Source organism: Lycium barbarum, chromosome 3, assembly GCF_019175385.1.
Source record: "Lycium barbarum isolate Lr01 chromosome 3, ASM1917538v2, whole genome shotgun sequence".
Lineage (NCBI taxonomy): Eukaryota > Viridiplantae > Streptophyta > Magnoliopsida > Solanales > Solanaceae > Lycium > Lycium barbarum.
In genome coordinates, this window is record NC_083339.1 from 138,595,982 (window position 1) to 138,623,336 (window position 27,355).

Consider the following 27,355-nt stretch of genomic DNA (forward strand, 5'->3'; position numbering starts at 1 on the left):
GCTTAAAGAGGACAACATATCAAGTTATAGATTAACAACTAGAAAGGAAAGGGAAATGGGTTAAAGCTCCTTAGATACAGGTTTTCAACAGCTTGGAATCCCAATAGACAATGCCGAGTCAAATATGAAACAGAGACAACAAACTGTAAATGCTTTAGGGATATAGCAAGAATAGGAAAATAACCTACATTGTTTTATAAAAATTAATCAACCTCATGAAACAACATAAATAATTACTCTCGGACCAAATTTTGCACTTCTCTTCTTTCTTACGAGTCATTTGATACGTTAAATTCATTCATCAATTGAACATAACACCTAGAGATAAAGAAAGTAAATGAATGAAGTCATAAATAAGAAGTTTGTTGGCAGTACGGAAATTGGATAGTCTAATAAATCAATCAACAGTTTCAATCCCAAGATTTAGAATTGGATTTAAAGATAAACTTGAGGTGAGTTTTGGGATTTTATCATTTGGGTGGTTTTTTTTTTTTCCATCGAAGAAGATGAAGCTAGAGCTTGATGATGATGATAGGTGGGTCGGGCGGGGCGGGTCAACAAAAAAAAGTGGGTAATTTTTTTGAAATTGGGTAATTTGAGAGGATTTGGGGATTTCCATCCAAATAGGGGCATAAGTTTGAAGACGACATGAGTATTTTTGTTAACTTTCACTAACAAAGGATATATTTAACTAATAAAATAAAATAGAGGGGTATATTTGACCTTTTCCCCCTTTTTATTTCAATTTTGTTCACCGTCCTTTCCTTTCATATAAAGCTTTACATGTTACTCTCACTTTAAACATGAGATAAAAGACAAAATGTATTTGAATGGGTTATCATCAGAAAGCTGCAAGGTCCAACACGAAGTAGAACACTATTTAGCCCATTAACGGATAATTGAGGAGCTAATAATCTTTTTTTTTTTTTTTTTGCGCGGATTGTCCTTCATTTGGGTGGTCTTTAATTTTTATCCTTCAAATTAGTGGTCTTTAAGTTTTACCTCTCAAATTGGTGGTCTTTAACTTTTGCCTCCTGCATTTAAGGCAAAATTTGCATAAGGCAGAATTTGCATGGACAGATTTGTAAAATTCTGCCTTAAGGCAAAATTTGCATGGACAAAATTCTGCTTTCTGGACAGAATTTGCAAAGACAGAGGATAAAATTATAGAGCACCAAATTTGAGGGACAAAAATTAAAGACCACCCCCAGCGAAGGACGGGCAAATCTGCGAATTGCCCTTTTTTTGGGGTGGTATTTAAATTTTGCCCCTCATATTTGTGGTCTTAAATTTTACCCTTCGGCTAAAACTCATAGGTTCCGGGTTCGAAACCCCGCTCAGTCAAAAATTTAAATTTTTTTTTGCAAAGCAGAGTTTAAATTTCGCTATGCCCCCTCCGGCAGACTTTTAGTCATGTTTTACTAAAAGTCTGCCGGAAGGGGCAGACTTTGCCTTGAAGCATATATATGTATTTTTTTTTTTACTTTTCAAGGTAAAATTTTAGTAATGCCTTAACTAAAAGTGTGCCCCATAAAACATAACTAAAAGTATGCCCCATAAGGCGTAAGTTTTCCTTAAGGCATAACTAAAAGTTTGTCTTATAAGGCAAAGTTTAAATTTTGCTATGCCCCCTCCGACAGACTTTTAGTTGTGTTTAACTAGAAATCTGTCGGAGGGGGCAGACTTTTAGTTGTGTTTAACTAGAACTCTGCCGGAGGGGGCAGACTTTTAGTTGTGTTTAACTAAAAGTCTGCCCCCTCCGGCAGACTTTGCCTTGAAGCATATATATATATATATATATATATATATATATATATATATTTACTTTTCAAGGTAAACTTTTAGTTATGCTTTAACTAAAAAGTGTGCCCCAAAGACATAACTAAAAGTATGCCCATAAGGCGGAACTTTTCCTTAAGGCATAACTTAAACTTTGCCTTAAGAAAAGTTCTTGCCTTATGGGGCATAATTTTGTTATGCCTTAACTAAAATTCGGCCCCATAAGACATAACTAAACTATGTCTTAGGAAAAATTCTGCCTTATGGGGCAGACTTTTAGTTATGCCGGATCCGGCATAACTTTAGCTTTTCCTTAAAGATTGTATGCTGGATCTGGCATACACTCCCCTAGTCCTGCCTTGCGAAATTATTTTTTTATTTTATGCCTGAGCGGGGGTTCGAACCCAGAACTTCACGTATTCGCCCACCTTTTCAAGCAAAGGGCAAAACTTAAAGATCACAAATATGAGGGGCAAAATTTAAAGACCACAAATTTGAAGGGCAAGATTTAAAGACCACCCCAAAAGAAGGGCAATCCGCGCAAAAAAAAAGGCGAAGGACAATCCTACAAATTGCCAGCTAATAATTGGACTATGCCTGAAGTGAAGTGGCCCAATTCCTGAAATTGGCAAATAACCACTTTTGGACGGATAATCAAGTTTTAGGAAAAGTCACAAATACATTTTTCGAAATGATAATTAAAAACATCACTACTACTTTCAAAATTATATAAATACAAATTATTCAAAATTTTAACTTTTTAATTATAAAAATACAATTTTTTACATTCCTAAAATATCAATAATACTTAATTTTAGAAGTTACTACCATTAATAATATCTACTTTTTACTTTCTCCCCCCCCCCCCACCCCACCCCACCACACACACACAAAATCAAAAAAAAAAAAAAAACTCTAGGAAAAGGGCCTGAGAGAATGTAATATTTCAAATAAACAAAACAAAATCAACTTCAAATCCCATATTCCATCTAACGTTTCAAAAATAAATTTTTCTTTCGTTTCCTCCTCTTTATTCTTTATTCTTTTTTTTATTTTTTATTTTCATTTGATAACTGATGCAATTATTTTTTTGTGACTAAAAGAAATTATTTGAATATATTAATATTAAGAAAAGTACATGAAAAGATATGGTATGTGGTATAAGAAAAGTACATGAAAATATACCTAAAAAAGTATATGGTATATTCAAATTGGTAAATCTAATTGAAAAGATGATAACAAAATATTTGTGGATATAATAGTAGAAATTAGTATATTAAAGTTTGTATATTATACGTAGTATATAATATAATGATACCTTTTGTGTATATAGTATATAATATTGCAATATACCTAATATATAAATATATTACTAAACGTGCTCACAAATTCAACTCTACAATAACATATATTATATCCACACACACTCTCTCTCTCTCTTTTATTCATGAATTAACCTTTTTTTTTTTTTGGTTAAAATTCATGAATTAGCTTGTTAGTAGATAGTGCTGGAGCTTTTTAGGTAAGCAATTATTGTGTTTTTATACGCATTTAATTATGTTACACTAATATAAGGTATCTCCTTATTTTTAGTTTTTTATTCATAACAAAAAGTAATCTCCTTGTTTTTAGCTTTAAGTTGCACAATTTGTAATATCTAAATTAGTTGTATATTATATAATTAACTCTTATATATCTTGTATTTATGAAAGTTCTCCCAAGTTTTAACCACTATATCAAAATTATTCAACATTCACCACTTTTAGTGCGAACAAAATCTTTGGACAACAATATCCTTACCTAAAATATGGGAAACTCCGATATTGTTTGCTGCATTTTGAAATTTTTATAAGTGAAACTCCATCACACTAAGCTGGAGTTCGAAATTTCCCTATAGGTGAAATTCCAACATACTATGCTAGAGTTCCAACAGAACTTTTAAAACAAAATTTCCTACAGCAATTTATAGCAACGCTTGTTCGAATACCAAATATAATCATGGAGTTTCAACTTGTAGAGACTATTACTCTCACATTATTTCACTCGATATATATTTTATCATTATTTTACTCGTGATAGTTATTTTAAAATTCATTATTTCACTCATTGAAACAAATTTGATGAGAAATTTTTGGAGTTTAAATCTTTATAAGTTCAAATCCCGTGATTTGTTTATGGAGTTTCAAAGTCCATAAACTTTTTAAACTCCCACTTATCGAAATTTCAAATTCTGACACCATGTGTTGGATTTATTCTGTGTTTTAGCTGGGTGTATTTGTCGATATATATTCTTTTCGTACTAAAACATGTTAGCTTTCTAATTACATTTGAAACGAGAGCCAAAGTGTAATTGACGACTCAAAAGGTAGCCGTTTAACCTTTATTTTCTCAATCAAGTCCGAATAGTGAAAACCACCAAACTCTCTAGGTTAGATATCTTTTGCCAGGACGAACTTTGAGTCAACCAATTGTCACATCCTCATTGGATTGAAACATTCCACATGGCAAAGATCTTTCCACTAATAGATTTCCCAATTTCCATTCCCATTTTCATTTCCCTTCTTTAAAAATCCTCCTATCTATGTGGCAATTTTCGGGTCCCTCATCATCTTCTAAAACCAACAGAAACAAAGAAACAGATTTAAGGATATGGAAGGAGAGATAAGGATAAGATCCATTTCTTCTCATTGGCTACTATCAAATTCACAACCCAATCCAGCCGTTCAATTCCTAAAATCTTGTAGTCCCACTTGTCACTCTTCAAGATTGAACCAGAGCCACAATTCTACCTTTGAAATGGCAATACAAATGCATTTACAAAAGATACAGAGTCTAACTCACCTTAACTCCATTGCCATTTCTCTTGATACCTCCCAACATCACCTTAACTCTTCAAGTCAGAGAAATGGCAACCGTTACAACACAAGCTTCAGCAGCCATTTTCCGGCCATGTGCCTCAAAAACCAGGTTCCTCAGTGGATCATCTGGTAAATTAAACAGAGAGGTCTCTTTTAGACCCTCAACTTCTTCATCTTACAACTCATTCAAGGTTGAAGCTAAGAAAGGTGAATGGCTTCCAGGCTTAGCCTCTCCTACTTATCTTGATGGCAGGTACATACATTCAACATCGCAAGTTCTTTTGCCTTTATAAAATTGAGTTATTTAGTGGTTTCTAACTGCCCATTACATTTAAAAGCTTAAACATTTAGAGATAATGCACACTTTTTAATTATTATGTCACAACATGCCTCTTATGTGTAGACCTGATTCTTTTTATGAGCTAAACATGTGAAAAAATATTTACGGACCTTTTGTTTGCTCTAATATCAGGTTAAATTACGTGACTCATCTAAAAGCTTACCTGAGTGGAATAGCGCACGTTTAATTACTTAATTGTATTATGTCTCAATACTAACCTTGCTCTAATACCGGAATGGTTGCTTGTCTCAGTCTGCCAGGAGACAATGGCTTTGATCCATTGGGACTTGCAGAGGACCCAGAGAACCTGAAATGGTTCGTCCAGGCTGAGCTGGTGAACGGTCGTTGGGCTATGTTGGGTGTAGCTGGCATGCTGCTGCCTGAGGTTTTCACTAGCATCGGAATCCTTAACGTACCCAAATGGTATGATGCTGGAAAACAAGAATACTTTGCATCTTCATCGACCCTATTTGTGATCGAGTTCATCTTGTTCCACTACGTCGAGATCAGAAGGTGGCAAGACATCAAGAACCCAGGAAGTGTCAACCAAGACCCTATCTTCAAGAACTACAGCTTGCCTCCTAATGAAGTTGGATACCCTGGTGGTATTTTCAACCCACTCAACTTTGCACCAACTGCAGAGGCCAAGGAGAAGGAACTTGCTAATGGTAAGTCTTAAAGTCCTATAACTACCACAAGGATGTTTACTTTCTAAATGACTATATCTAATTTTCAACTGGATAATTTGCAGGGAGATTGGCAATGTTGGCATTTTTGGGATTCATAGTGCAGCACAATGTGACTGGAAAGGGACCTTTTGACAACCTTCTGCAGCACCTCTCTGACCCATGGCACAACACCATTGTCCAAACATTCAGCAACTAGAAAACCTCATGGAAACTGGATTGAATATATTGTGGTACTTTGTAACCATGTTATGGTTTTTGATAAAGAATAGAGCTTTGTGGTAAACAAGGAACCTTTAATGTACAGCGTTTCTTATCCGTGTTAATCCCACTAGATCATCAAAAGAATGTGATTTGCACTCTTGTTAGCATGTAAAATGAAAGAACAGCCTCCTTTAGCTAGTTCTAGATGCTCATTGAGATTTGGATCTGGTAAAGGGAAAAAACTTTCTTTTAGTAGCTCAAGTTGCATCTCAATTGCAAAACAAATCCCAGTAATTTATTGAGCAAAGTGAAATTGGTCTTTTACTCAGATCAATACATGAGCAAGCTCTTATTCTAGTTTCACCATGTGTGGTGACAGGGTTTGCCTTCAAAACACCTATACACGTTCGAATATAATTACCTATCAACAACCTTTGCACCTATTATAGATTATTCTACACAAGTAGGGCGACTTATCTCGACTGTCAATCAATGCGAACAGTTTCCTTGCTGCAGGAAATAAATCACACACACACAAAAAAAAAAAAGACCGAGTAAGAAATGTTGGACCAGACAGGATCATTTACATGACAGTATACTTGGAGATGGTGGTTTGTTTAATGGACTAATATAAGACTTGCATTCAGCATGTTCAACTATCAAAGAGAACAAGGAAACATGCATGGAGCAGATCAAGTCCATTTGTAAGATGGACCATTTATTCGTTTCTCCAATAATTAACTGTCACATAGTTGAGAAATTAACTGCTAATGGAAAGAGGTAAAAATACCTGTGCATATGATTTTTCATCAAAGCCCCGAACAGCAACGGTATCAGCTGCACTATTATTGACTGAATCCACAGACCTAGGCAGGTCAAAATTTCTTTGAATCTCATAATCCACCAAATATCCTTTGAAATTGACCTCACTCAGGATCCCATAGTTTACTTCCCAGCAGATTAAGATTATCATAGGGATTGCATGAATATTGCTCACTTAGTTGATGCCTCAAGCATGCTATACTATTTAGATCATCCAACACACTGTCATCTAGGATTGCAGTTGTGGCCTGTCTTGCTTGATCAAGCTGTAGTTCTTCTCCAGGGTCCATAACATGAGAAGATTCTTCAACGGATGTATCTCCAGAGTACCCTATATTTCTAAAGAGAAACAACGGTCATCAATTTGATTGTAAGATTATTTCCTAGAGCTGTTTCACGCAAGGTTGGCAATTACCAAAATCCAGTAACTTCAAGCATGAAATAATAAGATTGTAAAAGGGGAATAGCATAAAGGTGCTGAATAAATATGTTCGTGCTGAATAAATATGTTCTAATACTCACTCCTTGGGTAGAATGTTTGGTGCCTCAGGGAATGGCATGTGCTGGATTTTATTTGCTGGATGCCACTGAGAGGTTTGCCCATCTTGTTCATTGCTCATAGGAAGAGGCAAATGCATCGTGTTCTGGAGCTGTTATACGACGTTGAAGAGCAAAATCTTTCAGCTATTTACACATGGTATATTGTTTTTCCTGGACAACAAAAGCAAGAGAGTACTTGTTCCCCAAAAAAAAGAAAAAAAAACAAGAGAGTAAAACAGAAATAGAAGAATTGATTAAAATTAGGTGCAGCTAAGGGATTTGACACCTGGCTAGTGCAATCTAAAGGAAACAATAGGGGTCTTCCTACAATTTCCTGCTCAGATGAACAGATAAGTCAACAATATAGTTTAACCTTGATCACCATGACCTAATCATTCTTATAAAGGAGGGTGAACAGTTAGAGGAACCGACAAAGGATACATAAAAAATCGAAGTAGTTCAGAGCAGCCTTAAGTCTCCCAAAATCCATATTGATGTAAAAGTATATAGTCCATCAATATTATGAGTTCTCCAAAAATTGTTTCTGCACTAGGATCACTAAGTATCACCAAAACCAAATAGTAGCATTAATCCAGTTTTTGGAAAGATTTCATATATTACCTTCTGAACATGAACTGCATTAAGTGACTCCCTTAGTGCAGACTCCATGAGCTCGAGATCTTCTACCTTATTTATCTTATCAGGATTACTCCACCAGCTACAACGATGCAGAGGAGTAAGGTCAGTACAAGATGAATAATGACATGAGTCATTTAGCCAATTCTAGTTACAACTGCATTAGCTCAATCATGGAAGCAGCATATGATTAAAGCAACTGGTGGGCCCATAATAATTGCACAAAGTATTGTTAATTGGGCCTATAATCAAGCAGGATGCTATTAATTGCACATGGATGTCCAACTGAGAGAATTAATCAGATTTTCCTCAAAAGAGCTTTCAAATACATTCAAAAAACAAATGTTATCTGCCCAGAGAACTTAATAAGATTATATATATATATATATATACAACTTATTTTGTTGATAGTTCCACATGGTCACAACTTTTAAAGTGATCTGAATCACAACTAGGGACATGTTGTAGTTGCAAAAAATTGGCTTTCTATCACTGGAAAAGCTAATTCCAGTTCAGCTCTGAACTAGAAACTTCGGAAGAACATATATACAGGGAATGAGGGAAGGTTCTAAAGTTTGAAAATGTTTGCTACTGTCTGACTTCAAAAAATATATCATCAGCAGTTGATAAAGAGGTCAGTTTATGGAACCATTTGAACACTAGAAATAGAAAAGGAATGCAAAATTATACCTCAGTCTACTTTCTATATTAGTAAACCGAGATTGCAAGACTTTCACTTGGTTCTGCAATTCCTGTCAGCACCAATTATATAAAAGAAAATTATCCACAAGATTTAAGTTTTACAACCGTAGCCAAAATGGTGTTGAGAGAGTAAAAGAAAGCATACCTCAACTGATGGAGCACTGCAACAAAAGAGAAAAGGGAGAAAAGACAAGGTAGACGGTTAACATAATGCTTTATAAATGTGAAGAAAGAACCATTGTTTTCAATAGGTACATATTTGAAGGAAAAGATCCTCAAATTGATTAATAAAAGTATATACCTAGCATCGAGAAAATCTTGCACACCTATATCATGGTCAAGCTTCTTAAAAGTCTTCCTCAATGTCTGTAGTGTAACCATTAGCATTGTTATTACTTTCAACTGGATTAAGAAAATAAAAACAAACCATAGAAAGAGGAAAAAACAGATTGATGATGAATCTCAGACTTACTTCAAGGCTCTCCAACTTCCTGTTTTAAGTTCAAGATTATCAGAAACTGGTCATTTAGACTCTTATGTACTATTTGATGAGACTAATCCAAATAGGCAAGATTATTTTTGTACCTTTTTGCCCTTGCTTGAGGAGTCAATCGAGCAAATTTTGCAATTATTTCATCAAAATTGCTGAAGACAACAACAACAACAACAACAACATACCCAGTTAATCCCACAACGTGGGGTCTGGAGAGGGTAGAGTGTACGCAGACCTTACCCCCACCTTAGGTAGGGAGGCTGTTTCCGGAAGACCCTCGGCTCAAGAGAAAGCATAAGAAAGGTCAGATACGGGCAAACACATCAAAGCAGTTATGAAAATGAAAACAGTGAAAGTAAATAAGCCATATAAACCAACAGATACTCGCAGAAATCACGAGACAAGAAACTATAGAGCAACATAGCTACTCGTAAGAAAGAATAAACGCAACTACTTACTAGCCTTCTACCCTAATATGAGTCCTCCATACCCTCCTATCTAAGGTCATGTCCTCGGTAAGCAGGAAATGCGCCATGTCCTGTCTAATCACTTCTCCCCAATACTTCTTCGGCCTACCTCTACCTCTTCTGAAACCGTCACTGGCCAACCTCTCGCACCTCCGCACTGGGGCATTTGCATCTCTCCGCATCACATGCCCAAACCATCTCAACCTCGCTTCCCGCATCTTGTCTTCCACTGAGGCTACCCCAACCTTATTTCGGATGACTTCATTCCTAATCCTATCGCTCCTAGTGTGCCCACACATCCATCGCAGCATTCTCATTTCCGCCACTTTCATCAAATTGCTGAAGACATGCAACAGAAATTAGGGATTGAATAATCCTATAGCAGTATAGTTCACCATATATGATGAAGAACCTGTATAGCTTTTTTTTGTAAACTGGAAGGACCTGCATATTTATTGTCAGACCAATAAGAAGACAAGGACCAAATCACCACTCAAGACTAACTGTGATCAAATCCTAGCAGTAGAAAATAGCAGGTAAAGCTTTGAAAATAGATGTAACTCTATTACATGTATATACAATATCATCTTCTAGAGGAGTAAAAACTCTTCATTCCAGGTACTTTGACCTTTACATGCCCTGTGCGCGATGCTAGAAGTTTCAGGAACTTGCCGAAGATAGATAACAGTCACCAACAAAGTAAATTGCTTTTCCACATACCCCCTATGAATAGATCAATGATGCTATTTAACAATTCTAACCTCATAGATCATTAGTCAATGAAATGCAAAATTACATGAAATTAGAACCAAAGTACAAGTACTAATCTAAACCAGCAACTGCGCGGTAATGAACTTTGGCAGTGGGATTGGCAAGATCATATAAGGAGATCAATTACTTCTTCTCATCATCTGGAACGTAGCCAATATAACAGATATAGGGTCCCACATCGGTTAAACCACAACTCCAAAAGTTAGTGAGGTGAGAATGACCAAGACCATATAAGGAGATCATCCCACACCGATGTGGGACTCTAACACACTTCTCTAATTATATTGCTAACAGAGTGATGCCGTGCCAGGCATGTGACACTTCGGGTCATGACATACTAGCTGATCAAAGAAACAGGAAAGAAACTAGAATATAAGTCCTTCGTTTGCAGTAAGTGACCTGACGGTTACTACCGCTCTCCAATCGCTTCATGCTCAGCCTTACCCTTCCCATCCTATAAAAAAACCAGACACAACATTCTTATATATAGTGCAGAATCCTCATCAGGTGTCAACATTTTGCTATTAAACTCAAAAAGGAAAAAGAGACACTTGACTACCAAAAGGGAGGACATAGAGACTGAACGAAACGGAAAGGGAGAAAACTCACGAAAATAGAAAGAGTTGTTCGCCTGCTTGTCTCAATCAGAAATGCAGCCGTCGGAGGGAAAGAGATTTTACAGGAAAAATGTCATTCCATATATATACATAGCGAGAGTAGAGGTAACACAGGAATTTTTAGATTAACGGCTGTAACTTTCAAAGAGATATGGACGCACTTTGGAACTTGTCCTTGAGTCATCCTGTGAACTGATTCCGTCCCTGACAAACTTGCCATCTATGGATTTTTGTCACCGTCCAAAATATAATACAATTCCAAAATTGTAGTGTTGCAATTGTGTTAGAAGAATGTTGTAAATAAACTAAAAGGGTAGATTAGTCATTTCAGCTTTATAGTTAATTAAGTAATTTAGTCGATTAACTATAAATAGGACATTACATTGTATTGGGAAGACAACTTTGATTCTATGAACTAACGGCTACTTCTTCTTTCCCCTTTCTCTCTTCTTCTTCTTCATCATCATGATCTTAACCTAATCTTATTGGATTCACACATTATTTCATGGTATCAGAGCGAGTCATTGAAATCATTCGTGATTCTGAGTCTTAAAATTGAATTCAATTGCTAAATTTCAATCGCAGTTGAGGTCTCAAGATTGCTCAAGTTTTCGGTCAAATTTTCGATCAAATTAGGTTAAATTCAAGCTTTCACATCAATTTCAATGGCAAATACTGGAGTTGAAACTGCAAACAACAATTCGTCAGGATCTAGTGATTCTCAGACTCAAACATTGAATTACAACCATCAGCTATATCTTCAGTCCACCGATGCAAGTGGAATAGCGATAATTTCATTTCAATTGAAAGGTAATGAAAATTACACTGTGTGGAGTAAATCTATGAAACTGCATTGTTAGGAAGAAATCAGATAGGGTTTGAAAATGGAAAATGTAAGAAAGAAAACTATCCTAAAAGTTTGTGGGATCAGTGGGAACGTGTAAATGTAATAGTCCTCTCTTGACTTATGAATGTTGTAGATATCAATATAGTAGGTGGAATTCTACATGCTACGGATAAACAAGCTTTGTGGGATGATTTGAAAGAAAGATTTAAGAAAATAGATGATTCAAGATGTTTTAACACACATAAAGAAATTGCTACTGCAGTTCAAGGAACTCAGCCTCTGTCTGTTTATTACTCTCAATTGAAAGAATTGTGGAATGAATTTGAATCTATGGTTCCTGTCCCTGGTTGTAACTGTGACAAATCGAAGGAATTTGTTCTGTATGTACAAAGACGGAAACTATATCAATTTCTCACGGGACTTAGAGCCTGTTTGGCCTAGCAGTTTTGAGGCCAAAAGTGTTTTTTTTTTTTTTTTTTTTTTTTTTTTTTTTTTTTTTTTTGTGAAAAAGCACTTTTTTTTGGATGCATGAGGTGTTTGGCCAATTAGAAAAACTGCTTTTAAGTAGAAGCAGAAGCAATTTTTTTGCGGTTGGGGAATTTCTGCTTCTTGAAAAAAGCAGAAAATTATTTTTTTCAAGACAAAAATATACCTCCCATTAATACGTATTTACTAGGTATACCCCTCACTAATCCATTTATTTCTAATTAATAATTCTTTATTCTACTTTACAAAACGGATCTTCTACTATTATGGAGACATTGCGTGATAAAATTAGGGATGAAATAATTGAGAATCTTTGTGATGTATGAATGATTCAACTTATTTTTGTGTTGAATTTTAATTTATGGAATAATTTTGAATATTATTTTGGTTGTAATTTTTTAGTATATTTAAATCATCGTGTTGATATTATATCAATATTTAATATTTTTATGTGTTATTGAAAATTTTAATATGTATTATTAAATTTTAATTAAATAAAAGTAATAATTAAATTAAACTCTTTCATAATAGATGTTTAAAATAATTTCTCTCTGTAAAATAATTTTGATAGTAAAGTTCATTGATACATGTCCATTTTTGTAATTTGACACTCAAAAGCACTTTTTTAAAAGGAATAATCAAATACAATCTGCTTATTAAAAGTAGTCAAAAACACTTTTCAAATGAATTAACCAAACACAAATTGCTTCTCACCAAAAGTGTAAAAGCTTTTTTTTTTTTAAAAAAAACACTTCTCAAAATAAGCAGTTTTCAACCGCTAGGCCAAACAGGCTCTTAATGAGTCCTACTCTCAAGCAAGAAGTCACATATTATTGCAGAATCCTTTACCAAGTGTGAATCAGGCTTACTCTATGATAATAAGTGATGAAAATCAAAGGGATATAGCTAGTTCAAGCAACTCTACCGGTTTACTTGGATCAAGTTCTGGTAAGAATTTGGGAATGAGTGAAAGCGAAGCTGTAGCAGTGTATTCTAGAACTGGAAATCAAGGTCAGAGGTTCTAAAAAGAGATACAATCCCAACTATAATTCCAATGCTTTTTGTGATCACTACAAATTTAAGAGTCACTACAAAGTAGACTGTTACAAACTAGTGGGACATCCTCCAGATCATCCTAAATCTAATTAAGGAGATGGGAGATTTAACAAAGGGGAAAACAAATTTCATCACCTGATAATAAGTTCAGAACAAAATTTGGGAGAGGAGGAGGACAATGTACACACACATCTCAAAATGCAGTGTCTAAACAGCGGAGTCAAAATATGAATCCTCCAAATGTGAACACTATGAATCAGAGGATGATGAACTCCAACACTGACTACAACCACTATCAAACAAATGTTTCTCTACAACAACAACTTTCTCAGTTTCAAAGAACTAAAGGCTCAACACTCACACCATCTCAGTATGCTGAAATTTGTAAAATGATGGAACAAAGTCAGCTTGCTGCTTAACCATCTCAATTCAACAATCTCACTCACTCTGCAAACATGACATGTTCATGTAGTGCCTTGCTAGTCTCAAATAATCCAAAAGAATGGATCATAGACTCAGGGTCTACATATCATGTGACTTCAAATTTAGAACTGCGAGATAAATCTACCTTAACTAAACCAGAAATTGATAAGAAAATAGTATTTCCTAATGGTGAAGTTACTTATGTTAAGCATACTGGTACAAGTGCTATATCATCTAGAAACAACATTCTAAATGTGTTTTACATACCTGAGTTTAAATTTAATCTACTATTAGTGTCAAAGTTAACCAGACAACTGAATTGCTCAGTTACGTTTTATCCTGATTTTTGTGTTTTTCCGGATCTCTTCACTGGGAAAGTGAAGGAGATTGGTAAGGAAGATGATGGTCTCTACTATCTCATAAGATCAAAACTCAGACTCACTAAAGAACAAATCTTTGGTTATGGATTGTCTTCTACAAGTGAAACTGTTAATGATGAAGATCTTAGTCTTTGGCATAAAAGAATGGGTCATGTCTCAGCTAAAAATTTACAAAAATTGTTTCCTATTACAATGTCTAGTATTACAGCTTTACTAAATAAGTGCACATTATGTCCTTGTGCCAGGCAAACTAGGTTGCCATTTCCTAAAATTACCACCGTTAGTTCCAGGCCATTAAAGCTTGTACATATAGATGTATGGGGACCATATAAGACTGCTACTTTTGATGGTTATAAATCATTCTTAACTGTTGTAGATGATTTCTCAAGATTCACTTGGATTTTTCTGTTAATATTAAAGTCTAATGTTTTTCTACTTATCAAAAATTTCCTGTCTCTTTTCAGGAATCAGTATGGCGTAATGGTTAAAACTATAAGAACTGACAATGGCACAGAATTTGTCAATTTTGTATATACTGAACTGTTTACCAATTTAGGAATCATTCATCAAAAATCATGTCGCTATACTCCACAACAAAATGGAGTAGCAGAAAGAAAACATAGACATATTTTAGAACTTGCTAGAGCTATTAGATTTAAGGCTCATATTCCATTAAGGTTTTGGGAACATTGTGTTCAAGCTGCAGCATATATAATCAATAGGTTACCCTTTCAAGTTATTAGTAATTACGCACCATATGAGAAGTTGAATAATAGAAAACCTTCATTGATACATTTGAGAATTTTGGGTTGTTTATACTTTGCAAAGATCCTTCAACAAATAAATAAGTTACAGGCAAGATCAAGAAAGACAATTCATATGGGCTACTCTGAAAGTAAAAAATGGTACATATTGTATGATATTGAGAATAAGAACTTCTTTGTAAACAGAGATGTCATTTTTAAAGAAGAAATATTTCATTTTTCAAATCTCACAAATCCTGCTACAATCTTCTGACCTCCTATTCCTGTACCTGAGAATAATACCCGGTGCTAATAATCTTGATATGAACTTAGTATGAATACCAGGTGAAAGTACAGGTGTAACAAGAACCAGACAGGAGGAGAGGATCATACAAGATACTGTAAGTCAATCAGGAGAAGTACCGCCACAACAAGAAGCACCACTTTAAGTTCAACCTGCAGAAAATCCAGACCAAATACAAGTCATAAACTTACATAATGCAGCACAAGGGTAACCCTAGCAACATCAGCAAGTATAATTAACTAGAAAATCCAGCAGAGGCAAACATCCACTATGTTGGATGAAAGAGTTTTGTCACACCCTAACCTTGGTAAGGCATGACTAGCACTCGGCACCCTACAGGAACCGAGCGAACCAACTGTAACTCACGTTTTCTATATCTCGAAGGCAACATAAGACCAAGCTACTATAAGCCATAGGGGCACAAGCCCAAAAGATAACATACTTACGTTTTCAAACTAATCTCGAGTGCACGTGCCAGTAAGGCTATCCTTAATAATGATACAACATATCATAAGTCAAGATAATTATAAGATATCTAACTATGCATATCTGTCTACGAGCCTCTAAGAGAGTACATGACATAAAGTGGACAGGACAGGGCCCCACCATACTTATGTAAATGCATATACAACCATGTTGACTTACAGGGCAACTCCGAAGCAAGTGGAGCGCCACGACTCTGCCTGCTGAGCTGGTATCCTTTCGGAAAGATCCGTCAAGCTGTATCTCAAGACCTGCGGGCATGAAATGCAGCGCCTCCAGCAAAGAGATGTCAGTACGAGCAATGTACTGAGTATGCAAGGTGAAAAGTGAAACAAAATAGCCATATACTAAAGATGAGAAGAATAAGATTCAACCTGGTATTTCTGAACTACCGATGGAAATCTAGCATATGTATACATACCTCTTCATCTTCTTGTAGTCTTTACTAGGTCTGTATGCCCTACCATAGTCCTGGTTACCTGATCATCAAATGTTATCTGAACATGTGTTGCGGCGTGCAACCCGATCCATATATGATACATGTCTCTCTCTATACTCTCGCATGCTTAACCATATCTATGTACAATACTGTGCCTTTATCTTACAAATCATCCTATACTGACTGCCCAACTGATCAGTGGTAACTGCCCGACCGGCTGCAGCCCGGTGGTAATCGCCCATCCGATTATTGCCCGACGGTAGAGCGCAACTGCCCGACTGATTAGCGGTAACTGCCCGACCGGCCGTAGCACGGTGGTAACTGCCCGACTGGCTGCAGTCCAGTGGTAAATATATACATCTGCCCAACCGGCCGTAGCACGGTAGTAATAACTGCCCAACCAGCCGTAGCCTGGTGGTGAACACATATCTGCCCAACCGGTCGTAGACCAGTGGTAATTGTAATCCACATCATAACTAAACATCTACTAGTAATCTCTATGCCCTTCCCGTGGTCATCACTTAACCGTAGGGTCTACATGATCACATAAAACTCATAAGCACAACTCAGGTCATTAGTACTTCTTTCCACTTGACTAGGCTACAACCAAATACTAAGATACCACATGAACCTCTCTTCGACCATTTAAGTACCTCATCAGGGATCCTCTACTAGCACTCTATTCATGTCCTATAAAACATTCCTTAAGAGCCTGTTCCTAAACTCGTTGGATTATTATTATGGAACCGTCGTCATGAACACGTCTCACCTTGAAGGAACAAAGTCATAAGATGAGATCAACATCAATGAATAACGACAATAGCCATGAAACAAGCTCAAGGATATCACAAGAACGTCAAGAACTGTAAGCTTTGGTACTTTTAGAAACAAGGTTATTGAAGATGTCATATATAGGTTCACAACAAAGGAATCATGCCTTAGAAAGAAAGGTTTAGCCTTAACATACCTGGAACCTTGCTCATTGACCTCCCCACTTATCTCCTGACTTGTAATCTACATATAAAATCTTTCATACTATTATTAGGCTCACCATCATACACTTGTCTTAAGCCTTTAATTAAAACCCCTTTAGAATCTGTCGGAATTCGGGCAGCATCTCCTCTGTTTATATGCCTAACCCGAATTCTCAATTCAACAACCAACACCACAATAACAACAATACCAACATCAACAACACTATTATTCATACCAATATATTCCATAAACATCCCACACGATGTTTTTCAACTTCCATAACTAATCAATTCACTATACAACCATTTAATCGTTCTATCTTTGTAAATAAGCCAATATCAACATAAATAGGAATAGATCCATACCTTTCTCCCTTTAATATTGCTGTATCTTCACTTTTCCACGCTAAGTTTAGGCCACAACACGCCGCTATATGATTCTGCAACAATAACTATACGCTATCTGGACCGGAATTTGGAAATTATACCTGGTTTGGGCTAAAAAGTGGGTGTGAGAAGGTCGGGGAATTTTCTAGAGAAGTTGGGATGTTTTTGGGTGTCTTTGGCTGAAAAATAAGGGGTCTCCCCATTTTATAGAACGGTCCAGGTTCTGCCTGGACCGACTTACTTTTCCTTCAGCGTGTTTGCGCCGGCCCTTTTTTTTTGTCTGCACCTTCGTTCAGTAAAAAGATCATAATTCTTGATCCCAACATCGTGTAAGGGCCCACGACATATGGTTGGAAATATAATTAAATTATCTACAACTTTCATTCTTGGCGTTTTTCCAAATTTGAAACTTATAATATCGTTTTGGCCCCTCCAAGTCAGATCATCCGAAAATGTTCTCTTAAATCGTCCTTTTGAAGGCTTGTGCTCATATTTAGCTTAAAGGTCCTTCTTAAGACTTGCTCAACTTTCCATATAATACTCATATGTCTCTTCATATGTCCTTTATAAAACTCCCGAGGTGCGGGCCCCACTTAGCTTACTGTAATGAGGGCTTTTCGTCAAGTAACATATGAACCAATTCACACCATATTGTCTCCAAATGTCATATGTGTATATATTCTTAGACTTAGATCACCTAATCTTCATCCCTAATCCTTGTTTGACTTTACTCTTTTTCGAGCTCGTACCACGCTGTCTACAATTTTGTAGCGCAAAATTTTCCGAGGTGTAACAAGTTTGTATCACTGAATGTTCATAATGACATTTCCTATGCACTATCTAACTACTTGTCTTATGATCAACTTTTATCTAAATACAAAGTTTTTGTGTCATTTGTTTCAAGTATAACTGAACCGACTACTTATGCAGAAGCAGTTAAAGATCCCAGATGGTTTGAGGCTATGCAAGCAGAGGTAGATGCTCTTCAACAGAATAATACTTGGCAAATAGTTTAGTTACCAAAGGGAAAGGTTCCAATTGGTTGTAAATGGATCTTCAAGATCAAATATAAGGCCAGTGGTGAAATAGAAAGATTTAAAGCAAGATTGGTGGCAAAAGGATATAGTCAACAAAAGGGTATAAACTACTAAGAAACATTCAGTCTAGTGATCAAAATGGTAATAGTTAGAACGGTTTTGGCAATAACAACAGCTAGGAATTGGCACATACATCAAATGGATGTGTATAATGCCTTCCTTCATGGGGACTTGCATGATGAAATATACATGGATCTACTATAAGAATTTAAGAGTCAGGGGGACAACGGACAAGTACGCAGACTCATTAAATCCTTGTATGGACTCAAACAGGCACCAAGGCAATGGAATGTAAAGTTACAAGAAGCCTTAATCAGATTCAATTTTGTTCAAAGTCAGTTCAATCATTCATTATGCACCAAGAAGACAGAAACAAGAATCATAACTATATTAGTCTATGTTGATAACATGTTGATCACTGGAGATATCCTAGAGTCAGCTGCTTTACAAGAAGCACTCAAGATGAAGGATTTAGGTAAGTTGAAATATTTTTTGGGAATTGAGTTTGCAAGGTCAGAAAAGAGAATTCTAATGCATGAAAGAAAGTATACATTAGAGTTAATATCAAAATCTGGACTAAGTGTGTTAAACCTGCAAACATACCTATAGACACAAATGTGAAGTTTACCACTAGAGAGTATGATCAGCATATCAAGGAAACCAACAATCAAGAAGGTGAAGGACATAGAAAAGAATCAAATTACAAAGAAGATGAACTACTTGAAGATCAAGGAAGTTACCAGAGATTGATGGGAAAATTATTATACCTAACAGTCACAAGACCTGATATTGCTTACAGTGTACATATTCTAAGTCAGTTCTTACAACAACCAAAAAGATCACATATGGAAGTTGTATTGAGAATAGTAAGATATGTCAAAACTGAACATGGACAAAGAATTCTAATGTCAAGTACCAGAAAAGACATAGTTACAACATTTTGTGATGCTGATTGGGCTGCCTGCTCATTCTCAAGGAAATCAGTGACAGGATTCATAATAAAGCTGCGAGAATCATTTGTTTCATGGAAGTCCAAGAAGCAAACAACTATTTCAAGAAGCTCAACTGAAGCTGAGTATAGAAGTATTGCAACTACAGTGTCAGAATTAACATGGTCAACTGGATTAATCAAGGACTTAGGAGTACAAATACAACTACATGTATGCATTCACAGTGATATCAAAGCGGTCATTCAAATAGCAGCCAATCATGTGTTCCATGAAATAACAAAACATATAGAGATTGATTGCCACTTCATAAGAGAAAGATTTCAGCAAGGTTTGATTAATACTGAGCATATACATACAACTGAACAGCCTGCAGACATCTTTACAAAAGGGTTGAACAGAGTTCAACATGAATATTTGGTTTCCATGCTAGGATTACTTAATATTTTTATGGTACCCAGCTTGAGGAGGAGTGTTGAAGAATGTTGTAAATAAACTAAAAGGGTAGATTATTCATTTCAGCTTAACTATAAATAAGACATTACATTGTATTGGGAACACAACTTTGATTCTATGAACTAACGGCTGCTTCTTATTTCCCCTTTCTCTCTTCTTCTTCATCATGATCTTTACCTAATCTGATTGGATTCACATGTTATTTCAAATTGATCGGTCCAAAAGAAGAATGTATACAAAGTAAATAAGCCATGCAGAACGACAACCAGGGAACAACTAGCATCAAATTGCTAATTAGGTTTTGATGATACATATTAAATGAATTTTAAAAATACAAGTACAAAGTTCGATAGAAAAATAGGTTTGAGAAGTGGAAAAGAAATAATCTGGCTTTGGTAGAGTAATCTCTGTTCTTAAGAAATTTAAATCTCCCACTTCGTTGCTGCAAGAATAGTGGCAGAGTCCTCCAGGATTTTACAAAGACTATGAAGCTTAAGTTTCAGCAAGTAATTTAAAATTTTCCACAAGAACAGAATTGTGTTTTGTAATTAGTATTTAGAGAAAAAGAGAAGGAATTTGTAATTGTACATGCTTTTTTGAAGCAGTACAAGGTATTTATAATATCTTAGGAATCTGTTCACAGCTATTGAAAGATGACTTTTCATAACAGACACATCCTTTAGGAATATGCACTACAACTATAAATAAATAAATGTTTGAATTAATTTTAGACGTAACCACAAAGTTTTAATATCTGAAGTAACTTTCTTCTCTCTGAAAAGAGTAACTTTCTTTTTCTCTCGTAATTCATTCTCTCATATACTCCTATCAGCACTAAAATTATCGAGTATGCCGAATTTGGTGGCTCTGCCCTCAGGCAGAATCCGTAACTACATAAGGTGGTTCCGACTTCCGGCCCCTGATTATAATAGACTCTGATTCTGAGGAGGAAGTGCTTGTATGCTTTCAGAGAAGGAGACATCTCAAACCAGCCGCACATTAACTATTTAAAGATGCGTTTGGTGCCTCACAAGTAACGAGGTAGAAGATAGGAGTAACTGTTTTCCTATTATAAGTATATTCAACAAAGGTCAAATATTTGAGCTCTCAAAAAATACTACTCCCTCTGTCCCAAAAAGATTGTTCTCCTTTCCTTTTTAGTCTGTCCCAAAAAAATTGTCCCCTTTCTATATTTAAAAAGAATTTAACTTTATGAAATGATTTACAGCCACACAAATATCTAAGACTTGTTTTGGATCACACATTTCAAAAGTCTTCATTTATTTCTTAAACTTTGTGCCAAGTGAAAAGAGGGCAATCTTTTTGGGACTGAGGTAGTACTAGGTAGCAATTAAGTACTCCCTCCGTCTCAAATTATTTGTCATTTTTTTGTTTGTTTTACACGTACATTAAGAAATATTAGCTAATAGGGTATTTGACCAATTTTATTCTTATTTATTCTAAGTTATAATGTCTCTCTATTAAATGTTTTATCTATTTATATGTCATCTCCATTAATGACAAAATAATTAATTGTGCTTGGAACTTTTAAAACAACAAATAATTTAAAATAATTATTTATAGTAATGATGACAAATAATTTTGAGACGAGGGAGTATATCATTATCTGTAATTGTAATACCGTTGTAACATGTAACGTTAAAAAAGGAAAAAGATCTAGGACAGGAAAGGAAGATGTCATCTTCATTTCACTTAGCTTCACTCAAGCGCTTGGGCCTTCTCTCCTTTTGAGACTCAATATTTATAAAACTTAGCTTCCTGCAAACTGAAATAAGCAATAAGTGAAAATTTGAGCAAATTCCCTAAAAAGTCACCCATCACTACTAAAAAACTGTTGAAAGCGACCTATCGGAAAAAGTGACCTCATGAGGTCGGTATAAGCCTCCTTTTTATTTTCTTAATTTTTTTTTAGAGATTCCGACCTCACGAGGTGGGTATTTAATAATAAAATTCTGGAAAACTAAATACCGACCTCATGAGGTCGCAAATGTGCTCCAGAAACTTTAGTGACCTCATGAGGTCAGTACCTATTTCAAAAAAATTAAAAAAGAAATTAAATTTGCATCCTCATGAGGTCGGTAGCACAAAAAAATAAAAATAAAATAAAAATTTCAATATACTGACTACTTGAGGTCAGTAACTTCAAAAAATAAATGAAAAAATAATATTAAATACCGACCTCATGAGGCCGTTAATACCTTAAAAAGAAAGTGTACACGGTCGTCGCAATATAATTTATCCAACTATGAGTCGGGGTCGATCCCACAGGGAACAATATACTAGGCGATTTAAACAAGTAAGGAATTATCGCTTCGTAAGCTAAGCCAAACACTTGATAATATATTGGTTTTTAATTTAAAAACTAACAAAGCTAAAACTAAACTAGAAAGCAAGTAAAATGATCAATGACCACAAGAATAGATACAAAGGAAACTATGCTCAAGTAACGATCTCATGTATTTGATGATTTACAAATAATGGTGAGTTTATATTACCTAGCCTCGGATAATGACTCTAAATTAGCTTCTTCCGAAGACTAACTAGACTACCTAATTGAATATCTCTAAAGCAATTAGGAGCATTAAGAACACCCGAATATGGCTATAAGTGGTGTCGCCTATCCCTAAGTCGATTTCCATTAGATGAGGGTTAACTCTCCAAATTCTTGTTAATTATTCTTTCCCAATCTCGAGTTTGTCTCTTTTAAGTTTAAACCGAAATAAATGGGCGAGTCCTAAGGTTAGCAATTCCCTTAAGAAACATTAAGAACAGGAATAATTAAAACAACATTAACTCACTTCTATTAATTATAAAATTAGGCAAAACAAGAGATTCAGTCCAAACTTAAACAATGTATACTTCCATAAACAAGGTTCAAGTATTGAAATGAAATATTACACACATAAATATTCAATAAATAGCAAGAGATGAAGAAATGAGTCCAAATCTTCTCTTCCAAAGTGTGAGAATGAAACTCTAGTTCTCCAAAGCTCTCCAAGACTTGTGTTGAAATGTCAAAGCTGTCAATATTTACTCTCTTATCTTCCTTTTATAGTCCCACAATTCTGCAATCAAAAATATGTCCAAAGCAGCCACTGATTTTCGAAATTTGCAAATCTGTCCCGTTTTTGCAAAACTGTCCCTTTTTGACAGTTTTGCAAAACTGTGCAGTTTTTGTCCAATTTGACCTCTTTTTGACTTTATCTTCACTTGATTTCTTCCGATCACTTCTAAATCACATAAAACCTGTAAAATAGATGTAAACGATATTAAATGCATTATTTTCTCAATCAAACATAGCAAAAATATAAGATTAAAGGAGAGATAAGTTGGTATTTTACCAACTTATCAGGAATCCTGTGTAAAAGCATACCGATCTCATGAGGTCGGTTTTTTGCCACCTCATGAGGTCGGCAATAATTTGCGACCAGCCCATACCGGACCTATTGTTGAGGTCGGTTTTGAGGTCACATTTTTTCCAAAACCGACCTCATGAGGTCACAAATATCGATTTTTTTTATCGTTTTTTAGCATTTTTTTTAGTAGTGCATGTATTGAGATTTGCCTATAAATATCACTTATGTTTCTTTTAGTTCTAGATTATCACTCAACTATCACTATTTTTCTCAAAATATACTAAACACACAAAACACTCGTTCTCTCTAGTTGGCATGCCATGTCACATAAAATTTTATTTTCTTAATAATAAATTTATTTAACTCATCAAATCCGCTCAACCCAAACCCATTTAACCTCTACCTATTACACCACTTTCCCCTTAACCATTTTTTTAAATTCAGGCAATGAGACAAAATTTACAGTTCCATTATCCAATATCTTTAATTTTGAGAAAATATTGTCCTGTGCCTGATGTAAATTTAGCTTTGGAATGATTGGATTTAAATCAAAAAGTTGTTCTTGAAATTTGGCTGCTCCGGAAATCTATTTAATCTTCTCTAATTTAACCACCTCTTTAAAAGATCATATTTGTAATTACTAATTACAGTATCCATCAGTAAGGGTAACGAATAACAGCAGTGACAATTTACTTGACATGCTTCTTTGAAGTGTTGCTGCTACAATTTGATTATGAATATGTTTTGTTAAGGCATATGGTGAAAATTTGTTACTAGCTTAATCTATTTTTCCTTCTTGATCAGTCGTAAGGAACTAGTCTAATTATTTCCTCTATAGAGCAAAAACGAGGAAAATGGAATTGTTAATTTTCCTGCTCTCACAATCGACGGAGCCAAGCTAATTGAGGAGGTTAATGGAATACTTTATGTAGATAACGAAGAAAATGGAATTTTTATTATGTTCTCAGTGGTCTGAACTGAAAAAAATGATTACGGGGGAAGTGGTGTAATATGTAGATGTTAAATGGATTTTGAGTTGTGTTGAGTTAAATGAATTAGATGAGTTAAATAGATTTATTATTAGAAAAATATAATTTTATGTGACATAATATGTCAACTAGGAGAGAATGAGAGTTTTGTTTGTTTAGTATATTTTGAGGAAAATAGTGATAGTTGGGTGATATTCTAGTCTTAAAAGAAACAAAAATGATATTTTTAGGCAATTCTCAATTCATGGGTGACCTTCCAGGGAATTTACTCGTGAAAACTTATACAAATATATACTCAAAATCTGTAAAACTAGGTATAGAGGAGTCACCAAATTAATGCTTAATCCAAAAAAGAAAAGAAAAATATCAATCTAATCTAGCTCAATGTTTCCCATCTGATAATCCAATAGGAAGAAAGTAGGGATGTACAAAGAAAACCAATAAATCAAATCGAGAAAAAAATTCGACTTGTGGTTTGGTTTGACTTAGTTTGGTTTTGAGAAAAAAAAAATCGACCATAATTGGTTTTGTTTGGTTTTAACTAAAAAAGTCAAACCCAACCAAACCACCCGACATTACATATGTAGTACAATTTTTAAAAATATTTTATACACACAAATATTTATTTGTAATATAAGTTATAAATATTTCTTAAGTTTTTTCATAGTTTTTGTTTTTTAACATATTATTTCAAGCTTGGACATAATTAATTTTGAATGATCTAATAAGTTTTATAGCCCATATATGTTCGTAACTCAAATAAAGTCCAAAACAAAACTAAATCAATACTAATTATAACAAAAAAAAAATTAATTCTAATACTAGGAGTGACAATAACGTTCGATATCTATTATTTAGTTTTGTATTGGTTTAGACAGTGAAAACACTTAACTTAATTTTATTTTTTCTTTGTCATATAATTAATGTACTTATTAGTCGTACTTATTTTAGCATGACTTAGTATTTTTAGATTAAGATTATTTTCGTTATGGCTTGTCATACCCCATTTTAACCGTGTTAAAGTAGAAGTACGACATATTGGAGATTCCTGTTTTTGTTTATTTTAAGGAGTCGCCACCTAATTATTTATGGTGAATTAGGACACCTGAAGTTTATTAAAGTTATGTTTACAGTTAACTGTGTTTAAGATCTGCGAAACTTAAGATTCTAGGTAAGGGTTCAATTAGTCTAAAGGGAAGGTATTAGGCATCCTTTAAGACCCATTAACAATGGTTAACCGACCGGACTTAAAATTAATTAGGCTAAATGTAAATATAGTATTATAGGAAAAAGGAAAGTAATTTTGTAAGTATGGCTAAAGTTATAGATAAATATGTAAGAATGCTATTTAAAATAAAATTTGTAAAAAATAATAATAATTCGTATAAAAGAGTACTTTTAATGCTATTTTGAAATACGACTTATAAATGTGGTTAAGGTTTTAAGACGAAAGTATAATAGCGTTGTTCAAAATAATACTTGTAGAAAATAGTAAATGTACAAAAGAGCTTTGTTAGAAATAAACCAAAGAAGTGGGACATGTAATGTTTATATGTGGAGAAAATGACTAAAATTTAAAAGAGTTATTTGATAAGAGTTTTAAAGATTTATTCTAGACAAATATGTATTTCAATATGTATTTTTTTTTCTTAAGTGTTGGAAAGAACCTGAAGTGAAAGAGTTGTTCGTCGAAACTAGTTTGCCAATTTTTAGATAAAGCTAACGCTAATGTAAAGAATAGTAGCGTCTTAAAGTTTCTAAGATATTAAGAATGAACCTTGATCCTCAAAATATATAGTCATACTATTTTGAAATGAATTGTTCTAATAATAGAAAAAAGGATAGTATGGATATTATAAGTAGTTAAACTTATGCAATTAATAGTTGATTTTCTTTAGATTAACTACTTATTACTAGAACCAAACCCCACTAATTTTGCCAAGGTTTAATTAATCTAAGCAAATAAACAAGTAAAAGTATCAGTCATACAATTACCAATTAAATGCACAAAAAAAAAAAAAAAATGGAGGAGCAGATAGGTTAAATGGGATCAACCCATTTTTAAGGACTGCTGCTGTGCTACTGTTGCTGTTGGGCCTTGGCCCAGCAGATTTTAGTATGTCGTTGCGGGTGGCTGACGGGCTGACTCGATAGAGAAATTACGTTGGGCTTTGCCCAACGCCGAATGCGGAAGATGACGAGTCCCTTTGACTCGTATGCGAGATCATCATGCATAAAAAGGAAAGGAAAAGAATTAGTACATAATCAATGAACAGGACTAGACATGTATAATGTAAATTCAAAGAAATACCCAGTCCAAAACAAAAGCTTCAGCCGTAACTACTGTTTTATAAAACAAATGAAATGGGCAGTAAGTTTCCAAACTAACGACTCATGTATATACCGGGTGTATTCTCATATACGCATCATAATGGGCACATGAGTTTCACATTCATGAAGTGAACAACTGCTAGTGCCAATACAGACCAAAATAAGATGGTTTATCCGAGAGTAAAGGGATCTACAGTACTTGGAAAATGCTGATACTATGTTTGCTACAGACAAGATAGTTATACAACTAAACAAACACGTAATTCATAGAAGAAGTTTTTAAACTATTTTGGATATAGCAGGACCAAAGTATAATTTTAGTTGCTATGGTCTGAGAAATTTTGCTAAGTCTGAGAAATTTTGCTAAGTCTGTTCCCCTCTTTAGTGATATTTTGATTAACGGGTGTGATGAACAACTGAAACATGATTTCCAGTACAGAAAATGCCCATTGATAACGAGAAAATAAACAGATGCAGATTTTTACATTCCAATAACAACTAAGGAAAACATAACACTGAATAAAGAAACAGGCTGACACTCGAGACGTTTTACAGTTCTGTCCCTATACGACTAAGTTTTCTACGCAGCACTTCAGGGGGGGCAGAAGACAGTAAGCAATTATTCCAAGGTTCAATCCAGAGTCAAGCAACATCACTTGAGGCCTATTAATAATACCAATTCTTGCAGTTGGATATCATCCAATTAAGGAGATGGACAATC

The 27,355-nt window shown here is 34.7% G+C and overlaps 2 protein-coding genes across 2 annotated transcripts; one reads left to right on the forward strand and one right to left on the reverse strand.

The window, feature by feature from the left end:
- Positions 1–4,602: 4,602 nt before the first annotated feature.
- Positions 4,603–6,122, forward strand: LOC132632930 (chlorophyll a-b binding protein P4, chloroplastic). Its single transcript, XM_060349082.1, has 3 exons — positions 4,603–4,890; positions 5,230–5,645; positions 5,729–6,122. Exons 1-3 carry the CDS (start codon positions 4,685–4,687, stop codon positions 5,860–5,862), a joined length of 756 nt encoding a protein of 251 aa, XP_060205065.1. The 5' UTR covers positions 4,603–4,684; the 3' UTR covers positions 5,863–6,122.
- A 154-nt stretch (positions 6,123–6,276) lies between these two features.
- Positions 6,277–10,751, reverse strand: LOC132631458 (agamous-like MADS-box protein AGL65). Its single transcript, XM_060347032.1, is given in 10 exon segments — positions 6,277–6,799; positions 6,801–7,028; positions 7,212–7,339; positions 7,851–7,947; positions 8,556–8,617; positions 8,713–8,728; positions 8,869–8,981; positions 8,983–9,058; positions 9,153–9,304; positions 10,665–10,751. Coding segments are annotated over 10 exon segments (1,131 nt in total). The 3' UTR covers positions 6,277–6,627.
- Positions 10,752–27,355: the final 16,604 nt, after the last annotated feature.